The 11,270-nt window shown below is 46.0% G+C and overlaps 1 protein-coding gene across 1 annotated transcript in view; it reads left to right on the top strand.

Annotated features, from left to right (window-relative positions):
• Positions 1–6,342, top strand: part of LOC103926245 (chromosome unknown open reading frame, human C8orf46) — a 16,905-nt gene extending 10,563 nt beyond the window's left edge. Inside the window, exons 4-6 of the mRNA XM_009335086.1 lie at positions 3,298–3,359; positions 5,038–5,123; positions 6,156–6,342. Coding sequence (XP_009333361.1) covers positions 3,298–3,359; positions 5,038–5,123; positions 6,156–6,342 — 335 coding nt within the window. The remainder of the gene's footprint in view (positions 1–3,297; positions 3,360–5,037; positions 5,124–6,155) is intronic.
• The last annotated feature ends 4,928 nt before the right edge of the window (positions 6,343–11,270 follow it).

Genomic DNA, 11,270 nt, shown 5'->3' with positions numbered 1-11,270 from the left:
GACAAGAAATGGCTGAACAAAAAGCTGGGGCTTTGGGGCTGGAGCAGGGAGAGGAGGAGGAGTGGCTGGGACCGGCTGTGGGGTGGTGTGTGGCAGAGAGCCGGTGGGGGAGAAAGGAGGGACTGCTGGTCTCTGCGGTTAGGGGCAACAAGAAGTAAACGATGACAGATAGGTGCGAACAGGAGAAAAGATGTAGGAATCCGAAAAGAAGAGCAGAAAAGGGGAAAACGGTTCTCGTAGGGAGAGAAAGGAAAGCGATTGGGCAAAGAAACTGGAATGCTGAATGGGAAAGAGGGAGAAACTAAGTTTAAATTAGAACAAAATATTTTTAAAAAAGAACTCACTGAGGAGTGGAAGGAGGGAGTGAGGAGAACAGGACAGGACAAACTCACCAGGAGCATCTGGACAAGACAAGAGAGCTACTGCAGGGCTGCCTAAGCTTGTGCAACAACCTCGCCATGGTTGTTTGTCGGACCCCTGTTCCCCCCAGCACAGAAGGTACTCGGGGACCACGGCAGGGTGTCTCCTGCAATAGCTCCCTAGGGTCTGTCCATCCCTGCCACCAGACTCCTCGGTGATGCTCGTCACCTCACACAGCTGATGTATTCCCCCGTTTCTGGGTGCCTGCTTCACACCTCCAACTGCAACACCCGGGAGCGCTCAGTTCCTGCTGCACTAAAAACTGCACTTCGACTATGAACAGTGCTGCATCCTCCTCGAGCCTCTGAAAAACTGGATCCCAGGAACTTCTGATCTTAAACTCAGTACCTACCCCTGCTTCCCTGGCATAACTCCTAGTCCTCCTGGAGGTGACGAAGCTGGTTTTTTAGAACATTTGCGCAGATGATGACCACAGTGATCAGTAATACAGAAAAGCAGGTGAAAATATTAATAGTTCTGTCCTCAGAGGATTCACTGGTGGGGAAAGTAAGAATAGGACTGTGCACTGAGAAATAAAAGCTAAGGATGAACAACTGCTTTCTGAGTGAACGCTGTCTATATGAGTGAAGCAGAAAGTCTGTGGAAAAAATGGTTTCTGGTCACAAATTAGACTGAATCTCTAGATCCTTGGGGGGATGAAATAACATTGGTCCAGTTCTGGTATTTCATAACTTTTGAGTGCCTGACTTTACAGATTCAGCATGTTAAGGGGAGGAAAGTAGAAGTGTTGGCAAATATTTATATGAAAATAGAAATAGCTCTTTGCTGTGATGTGCTGCAGTGTCTGGTTTCAGTACGCACTGTACTAACAATACCTACACAGAGAACAGGGTGCCATGAGAGAGTCTAGGAGGGACCAGCATAATGTGATACGAAGTGAGGTATATGTATGGATATGTATCATCTATCCTCATTAATCTCTGTACAAATGTGACCTCCACATAAATTTCACGCTTTAAAAACATTTCTTACTGGAAATAATTGTGCCTGTAGAGTTTTCCATGCTTGCTCCATAGACGAGTACTGTTGAATATCAGAGAGACTTCAGATTTGGTAAAGCACAACTTGAAATCTGGGTCATAGAGCGAACAGTTCAACTTCCAGAGGAAGTGAAAAATGTGTAAACAGGAGCATAGATGAGAGCATCAGCACACTTATTGCTAGCATCGGAAAGCCTACACAAATATCAAAGCGTAAGGACGGTGCATTCCAGCACGCAGGAAGGCGAGTAAGTGTAATGGAAGGCCAGAACAAGAAACCCCTGACTGCACGCAAAGCTGTGCTTTGCTTCACAGGATGGATAGATTAAAAAAAAAATGCACTTATTCTCCAGGAAAGAAGTACGCAGTTTTGTACCAAGTTCTTGTACAGGTACTCATCTTGGAAACAGGGCAAGTCAGAGTAACAGATGTGGAGCAACCCTTGTCCCAGGCCTGGACACCCATAGCACCTTCTGGAAGTGGAATTCACACCGCACCCAGCCACCACTGTCCTGAAGAGCGCTTATGAACCTGAGGCCATGAGGACTGACTTTTGCTTACATATTTTGCTAAAACTTGGCCAGAACATTTTCTATATCTAATAAGAAGAGGGACAGGCTGAAGGGAAGAATCAGACAATGTAAGAGCAAACAAAAAAAAGAAAAAGAGAAAATGTGGACATTAGCTGAAGCACTGATGCCTGGAGCCGCTTGCTGAATATTGTTAGTGCCTAATATGCAAGATTAGAGGAGGTAATTGAATTAAACTTTGATGTGAGGGATACAGTTAGGTACCTAATGGAATTACTGGGGGGAGGGGGAGGGAAGTGGGAAGAGAGAGGCTGGTTAAGTTATTTATCATGGTCAAGTATTGCCCCCAGAAGACGACAGTTCTGATTGCTAACTGATGCTGGAGACAGCACTATAAGCAGCACCTTGGCTATTTCTGATGTTTGCTGTCATTATTTATATTCCATTGGTCACAGCAGTTGTGAATCACATTCTATCCTCTGTCTTGGTGACTCTTGGTGTTTCTGTAGGTCCTTGCTCTTCACTTACCTGAATATCCTTTTAAAATCAGCAGACAACCAAAAATGGCCAGGAACAGAAAGAAAGAAAAAAAAAAAAGAGATCTCCACATTTCCACAGCCAAATGGGAGGATTTGGCTCCATGAAAAAAATCTGGCATCCCTCATTCACTTAGTTCCTCAGTGCAACTAGCAGGAACGTCAGTGAGCATTTATCCATGGATAAGTTATTGGCTGAGTGCTCACTTGTAACTGAAAGGTAACCTGCAGGTTTGAGGACAGCAGAGAGAGGTGCCACTCAGCCACGGGCAGACGGAAAGGTTGGAATCCCTCCCTGTGATGGGGTGGATGTAGCACACATCTCTGCCCAGGTAAGAATAACACCCCAGGGCAATCCAGAGAGGAGAATGATCTCCTAGGCAGGACAAACCTGGCAGCGGGGGCTCCAAGACACACAGAAACTGCGTTACCCAACCTCTGCTGAGGAGCAGCAGACGGGACCGCTCTTTGTATATACGTACACGTGAGTGTTCACAGAGGGGGAAGGGCTCCCACTTAGCTTGGGCTGCTAAGGACAGTTCATCATCTCATTTGAAAAGTCTAGGAGCAAGCAGTTGAGTGACTTTCCAGAACGACTTAAGCAATTCCAAAATCGCTTATTTTGACATCACAGTAGATAATCATAACAAAGAAACTTCTGCACTTTTGGCTATAATCAAATCTAGTGGGACTATAACCTGAATCTGGGCTCTGTTCATATCTGGGTTTAACTGCACGGAAGGAGGCTTTTAATATAAGTTGTGCCAATGGGATAATTACCAAAAATGCCATGTTTCTTACGCTTTGCAGCGGGAGTTACTGAACGAGAGTCATCCAAGTCCTGTAATCACCTGTTGGATGGAAAATCTCTGGTAAGCAAATACAGCAAGACCAACTACCACTGTCTGATGCATCTTAAAACCTAGTACCTGTCAGTATGTCCCACATTAACAGCATGCCAGTCTGTCACAGTACGTGCAGATTTCACAGTCTTCGTTAAGGCTTTGAGACATGATTTATGCCAGAGGATCCTTAGCTGGGAGCAGAGACTGGCATAGGATGGCTGCCCCTCGGAGAACCAGGAAGGGTTGTGGGATGGAAACAGGCAGGCTCCCATTCTGTATGCTCAGCCACCTGCAAGAGCTGGGAGGAATTAGCCTCTTGTTTCTCAAGGAATTTCACAAATTGGGGAAAAATTAATTTCTAAAGTGGAACAAGCATCAAATAATTCATATTCTGCAGAATGCCAACCTGACATGATAATCAGACCAATCAAAAATGTCAGGAAAGAGTTGATAGACAAATCATCATACAAAACCCAAAAATCTGTTCTGTAATGGACAGACAAAATGTTGTGGTTAAAAACGACTAAGCTTTACTAAAACGTTTTCCCTCCCTTCTTTTTCTTACCAAAAAAAAATTGTCAAAGTCCCTACATTTTATAAAACTAGATTTTCAAACAGAAAATAGTCCTTTGAAAAGTTTCTGACCAACACCAGGCCATGCTATAGAAACTTCATGGCTTCAAATGCTCTTTTGGATGGCTGCAATATACTTGCTAGCTGGTAGCTGGGCTGCACTCGAGAAAAATGACTGTACAATATTGAAGGATGGTCAAAATTAATGGCGTTCAGTGTAATGAAACTAATTGCACCTACCAATAATTAACCCGGTTAAATTTCAAGGGATGCTTGCAAAAGTGATTTCAAACATCTTTAAGTCTTGGGATACTTGCAGAGCACACCTAAACGTATCCAGTCTCAGACTGATCCCATGGGAAATAGCCCTAGACAGCTTAGGACCAGTTATAGTAGTGACAATAATACAAAGAAATTCTTCAGCATTGCCAGTAAAATCAGTCAGTGTGTTTATTGCCTGTAATGACGAGAGCACATCACAATTTTTGACATTTTTTTCTATTTCTGGGTAACCCACACTTTAGCTTACCATCTCGGAGGATATGCCAGTCTCAGTCGCCTGTTTATGGGAAAACGTGACTCAGTTCTGGCGGGCAATTTACGATCAAATAAGACATGGAGGAAGTCAATAAGGCACTTGTGGGGCCGTGGCAGAACTGGGACATGAATCAGGGCCCCCCACCCCATAGAGCAGCACCCAGCAAAATGGGGAAACATTTCTGAACGCTCAAGAAACAGTGACGGCTGGGACAGCTGCTTCCCAGCAAGCGGTAGAGGAGGCCTGTGAAGAGCTGCAAGAGGCAGGTTGCTCAGTCTGCACAAAGCCTCGCCTCCTTGGGAAGCTAGACATAAAAACCAGGGAATAAAAAGTTCTGCAAGCCTCCCTCCTTCGATGGGAGGTGTAATTCTTGCTCATACGAGCCCTGTGCTGAGCTCAGTGAGACCGTTCACGTGAGCAATCGGTATTTGTGTGGGTAGGAGTTGGGCAGTCAATTCTTTGACCAGCCTGCTTTCTCCTGTTAAGAGATTTACAGTATTTATTCATTTTCCTAAAACAGCCTCTTTCCTCAGACGAACCTGGGGTCCCTACTCATCAGTGGCGTTTCCTAATGACGTGCTTTTCCTCCCGCAGTTCCCACCGTCGCCAGTTGCCCATATCACAGCGAAAGCGGCGGCTGTCACAGACTCACCCACAGGTGATGGCAGTCCTACAGACGAGTAAGTCCCTTCCCACCCCCCCGGCCAAGCCTGGGGGGCTGCGTGTGGGGCGCTGCCGGGCAGGGCAGGGGACGGGACACCTCCGCCACAGGTCACACTCTCACCAGAAACACAAAGAAGTGCTCAGCTGCAGATCTCCTCTGAATCGCAGCTGTAAAACCTCAGCGATTTACAGTAAAGCCATGCCGCTTGCTTCCCAACGGCAGGGGGAGATCGGCTGAAGGACATGCGGACTATATCGTCAGCCATGGCCGTTCATACAGCTGCCCCGGTGCCAGTTACAGCTGTGTTTTATCACTAGAAAGAAAAGCATCTAAATTCAAAATTTAAGTATTTTCCCCTTAAGAAGTCTATAATATTTGCCCTAAGGCAGTTTAGAAAATGTAATTAAATATTTTTTAAACAAAGCTTTATTGCCTTTAAGTGTAATTAAGGAACAGTTTGACCATAGTACAAATGCATTCATCAGTAGACAGTTAACCCAGACACGGATCCAGGTGATATCTGAGATGCTGCCATTGCCACCTGAGGACAGTAACAGGCTCATTGTCACAGTGTCCTCGCACTTTGTATGCGGAGACATAAATCCCCCTCAGACGGTGTAAGCCAGCGTAGCCCCCTCGGTCAGGTGGAGCTCACCCCGCCTGGGCGCTGCCACGTGGTCCCCGGGGCTTTGGTGGAAGGGCTCAGCTCTGTCCCCAGGCCACCCACCAGCTTTTTCTATAGTGGCAAACGCTACAGAGTAGCGGTCCCACTTGCAGCCCGTCCCCTCGTGCGAGTGTTCACCCAGATCGCAAGTCAACGAGGGGCTCCAAGGGGAGCGGGGGCAGCAGGGAGGGGGCAGCTGCGGTGTCCAAGCCCACTGCCTCGCCCAGCCCCTGCTCACCCTGGACTTGCCAGTCCCAGGGACAGGCGAGGCACGGACATACCTTTGCAGACAGGCAGCCCTTGGTTTTCAATGGCTGGTGGTCGTAAGCAGGGGAGAAGGGCCACAGAGATGAATGCTTTACGCATCTGTGCTTTATTTGCTAGCCACAGGCAGCGCTGGAGGAAGACGGCAGAGTACGACCTGACCCTGCCACCGGGAGCAGAAGCTTCCCTACCGCTGACGGGAGGCAACCTGTGCGGGACGCCCAGCCTCCTGAGGAAGATGTGGATGAAGCACAAGAAGAAGTCAGAGTACCTGGGGGCAACAAACAGTGCCTTTGAGGCGGACTGATAAGGCTCAGCATCACTTGGAAAGACAGAAGGTCCTTTAGCCAGGACAAGGTGCTCTAGGATCGATGAGGGAACTGACACAGCACAGCTCATCCAGGAAAACAATATCCTGTTTATTACTTGATGCCATTGCCTCAGAATGGTGGGAGAAAGGCTAACTAAGGTAAAAATTGTGATGTGATGCAACTCACTGGCCTTTCTTCATTGCGATATACTAAAATCCCAAGTATCCCACTAGAATTACATCTTGACTCAATGATGCTAAAACTACTGCTGGCCCATTCAACATTTTACATGTCCTGTCTGAATCAGCTCGGACTCACAACAAGAAAAGCCTACCAAGAGGTTTGTGTATTCCTGCAAGGCAACAGATCGATTACAGAGTGCCATTAAATGCCAGGGGTCTGCTCATTTATCAAACTTTGCTATGTGACAAGTGATTGGTGTTTCAAAGTGTCCTGCCAGATCAACTATGAGCAACTGCATAACTTCAAGAGATGCTTTCTTCCACAGAACCTGCTTATATGTTAACTGATAGTTAGCAACTTACTCTCTACCTATGTGGTACAGAATAGTTCACGAAGTGCATGAAATACTAGGAGGAAAGAAAATCTGTAAATGGTGCAACTAGATGACTAAACACAAAATATTTGCATATAGGAGACCTGTGCTTATAAATAGATGGATTTAATGGAATTTTCTCAAAAATTTTTCTCAAAATTTTTTTAATTTTGAAATTGCTGGTCATGGCCCCTTGGGTTTTCCTCTCAAAAAAAAAGTTACAAAAAAGTTTTCACCAGTGTTACAGACTGTATTATATTAGTCATGAACAGTACTTGCCTCATATGAGTGCTCCCCTGGTTATTATAAAAGACTTTGGTTTGCCTGAATACAGAACTTTAAATATAAAATTGGAGGAAATGTATCTCCTGTTGCTCATAGTAATGATGATCTTCTCTAACCTAACTGCCAGTGCTCCAAAATATAAATGAAAAAAAAGGTCTTACTCTATAACAGAAGCAGAGGAAAGAAGCTCTCATCTGAAACTTGCTTGCCTGCAGCCAGCGTAGTAAAACATAGTGAGATGCCATGATACCAGTGCCATGGTACCGAGGTGAGGAGGCTCCAGAGCCGTGAACCCACCAAAAGTCTGAACCATACGTCGGCAGCGTTAACGGCGATTACAGCTCCTTCCCCTCCTACCACAACCGCCTGGGCAACTTCTGCACTTGGGGTACCTGCTGACTTCACCCACTGGTTGTGTTAGGATCATCTTCAACCTGGACTTAGAAAAAAGCATATTCTGAATTTCTCTTACAGCCCGGGACTGAGGGAGCCTTGGATTACAGCCTGCAGAGCTGCAGGCTCAGGCAGTTATCTCCGGTCAGGGGCCACCAGCTCAGAGGTACCAGGGTGCTGCCTCGACGGGAGGGAAAGGCTGCTAAGGCAGTCCTCTGGCTTTGGGGTGAGCGGGGTGGAGCAGCACACAGGAAAGATTTGCAGCTTAACCTGAGTAACCGAAGTCCGTGGGATGGGAAAGCAACTGGAGCGGCCCAGTAGCTTTACAGAGCAAATGTCACCGGTGGCTTCAAGGAGGGCAGCAGGGGACACCTATGTGGGGCTGGACGTGCTGGAGAAGGCAGTAGGACGGGGAAGGAAGTTCTCATTTAAAAAGGTACTATGGGTTTTCATACGGCCAGAGCCAACTCAGTCCAGAGTCTGCCAAGGAGGGGAGAGGCACTAGCCCGTCATAAAATATCTGTCAGCCTTCGCGTTCAGCTGTCCGGCACTGCTTCAGTCACAGGCTTCTCCTTCAGACGTGCTCAACAACTCACAGAGGACAGCTTGGCAGCTAGAAACCACACAGACACCCCCTTCCTCCTTACCAAAGGCAAAAGTCCTTCTCTGGCCCAGCAGCCTGACAGAGGGATGATTTGCTCTCCTGCTTTTCTTTCTTCCTCCTGGGAAAGAAGGAGAACACAGGTCCTCATTAACCACACACTGAAAGGCCCCGGCTGCTGGCAAGGCAAGGAGAAGAGGCGATGGTGGCCCGGTGTTGACCGTGTGTCGCCAGCCACAGCATGCAAGAGCAATGCCGATGCCCGCTGAAGGCTGCACACCTGAACAGCACCAGAGCAGTTTTCTCACAGGGGTCCACCCCACCTTTAAATTAAACCCTGACACATTGCCCCTGTGTAATAGTCCGGACACTGTGACCCTGCCAACATCAGGTCCTCCATGACTGAACCAAGCTGGAGCCATGGCCAAGATTTTCCTGAAATGTCTTTTACAAATATCACCAACCACACCACACCCCCCTCCCTAGCCCATAGAAATCCTACCAGAAGGTAAACCTAGTAAATTCAGTGGGACTACTCTCTTGCACAGCAATGCATTCAACTCAAGGAGTAGGGAGTATAGTAATCACCAGTTCCCTTTTTTGGTCGCATTCCCTAAGCAAAGCAAAAATAAAGAAGATGGACAGACACTGGAAAAAGTCCTTTTACTGCATTTGGGGTAATTAAGACAGTGAGCATTTGTGGTACCTGCCCTTGTAGCTAACATGACCCATAGAGCGCCCAACACACAGTCCAGGGCAGCAAGAGATTTGTCAGTTGAGAAAGCTGTATTGTAGTATTTCATTTGTTAATTAACAGCTTTAAGCAGTATGAGGATGGAGGTGAAGAGATGATTAATGTTTCTACCTAATAATTGGTGTATCTTGAAATGTGTATTTATGGTTTTCTTATTTAATTTATAATTTGGTTCTACAAGAGAAGGAGAGATTTACAAGAAGCATATTTAATTTCTCTGTATTCCAGGACCTGCTGTGGAGATTGCTTGTATTGTAGTAGATACCTATTTTATTGATTCAGATAAAAAATATCCTATTCATAAAAAAAATAAAAGAAACAAGTAGCATGCGGTAACATACAGATCTCAGTGACTTAATAGCTTTTGGGAAGCATTTAGTGGAAAGTAAAGGCAGGGTTTATGATACTGAAGAACATGAACACCTGATGGCAAAGAACCCAAATTTTGCTCCCCACAGGGAGAGCCTGGAAGTGTATGTTTGTGAGCAGCTCCAATATTTTACGGGTGGTAGAATCACTGTTTGTTATCAGATACTCAGAGAAAAGCCCTGGCACTGCCAGCATTAGATACACATTTACACAACTGACCTCAAGAGCGTTACTGACACGATGTTTAGTCTCACTGCATCCCTGGGAGGTAAGCAGTGTCACCTCCCTCCCATCAAATAAGAGCACCAAGACAGAGACTTCTCAAGGGTAGCTAAGGCTCTGGTTGAGAATAAAACCAAACGCTCCCCTTCTTCAGTCCTACCGGTTGACAACAAAGTCACTTAACTCACCTCAAACGCAACATGGTCTTCGGAGACCGTACGCTGAACCATGGCCCAACACGAGGTGGGTCGTACAGGGACACAGGAGCCCGGGCTAGGGGACCTGACTCAGGACTGCAAGGGGAAAGACTTCAAGATACAAGGAGGAGAGAAAATGTACGGTGTTGACATCCTTCACCAACCCGGACTTTGGAAAGCCCGTCCGCTAAGAGGATGGCTTGTCCCCCTGCCTGCCGCGCTGCCTGTACTCTGTGCAGCTCTGGTGAAAAGGTGCCACGTTTCTGGTCTTTCCATTACAGACAGTGTCTACGCTTAAAATCAGCAACCAGGGAGTGTCCTCTCGATGAGTGTCCACACCACAGGACTTGGCACAGATTTTTTTTCCGGGACATGGGGTAACAACCTGGCCTCTGCTGGGAACTCCTCTGCGAATACCCGACCCTTAGTTATGTGTTAAAAATATCGGCATGAGTATGGAACAGGATGTGGACATGCAACACATTTTCCAGATGAAAATGTACAGAAGGCAACGTTAGGTTGACTCCAGCGCACCGTCAGAAAAATGTGAAATAGTGATTAAAAAAAAAGTAAGTGAACTGTACCATTTTTCCTTCAAAGACAGAAAAGTTGTTAACTGTGCAGCCAATTGGCACCACCTGACCCTTGCATATTGTCATACTTCATAACATCTATGAGAGGATGCATATTTCAGACGTGTTTCATGTCATTTTACAATTTTGGGTTCCCCAGAACTAGAGGCTAACCGCAGCACCAACCTGACTGAAATAGACTGCATGATGACAGCCCATCACACTTACAGTAATGTATATTTCATTTCCAAAAAAGGGTTTCTAATTTCTTCTCACCATTTCAAAAATATCTTTGTGATAGAGCTACTCATTAAAATATCCATCATTACTTTGCATACCACTATATTTAAATAAACTGTATTGAATTTAAAGCTAGGCTACTATATAAAATAATTCTTACTGATGCATGGGAAAAAAAATAATCTCAGATATGCTTTGCCTGCCTTTCTTTTCCCCTTTTGCACTCACTTTACAGATCCTGTAGCAAACAAGTTTGCCAGAGGAGCTGATCACAGGCATATCGCTGCTTGGGGGAATACCGCACACTTTTTACAGAAAACATTTTTAACTCAAACATTGGCATTTGCAGAATAATTTCACATCCGAGAGTTACCCAGCCAGAAAAGTTGCAATATCAGGACCGGCACACACAAAGAAAAGTGAAACAAGTCAGATTTCTCAGGTGAAACCCTGTACGTGAACTCTACAAACAATGCAGATATCAAATAGCCATAAATATTTTATGCTGACCAGCTGACCCAAAGGCAGGAGATCAGCGCAGACGCTGCCTGGCAGCCCCCGGCCCCAGATGTTTCACCCCATCAGACCTCCCACCCCACAGATTCACCTGCCCTAACAGTTTACTCTGCTTTATTTTAGACCAACATTTTCCTACTGCGCCGTCATGGTTTGCATAGCAGTGAAATAGTAAGAGGCAACACACCATCTATTTGCTTGATGCTCCCTTTTTTTTTT

The sequence above is a fragment of the Pygoscelis adeliae genome, unplaced genomic scaffold (assembly GCF_000699105.1).
Source record: "Pygoscelis adeliae isolate BGI_AS28 unplaced genomic scaffold, ASM69910v1 Scaffold101, whole genome shotgun sequence".
Taxonomy (NCBI): domain Eukaryota; kingdom Metazoa; phylum Chordata; class Aves; order Sphenisciformes; family Spheniscidae; genus Pygoscelis; species Pygoscelis adeliae.
This window is presented reverse-complemented; position numbering and strand designations above follow the sequence as displayed.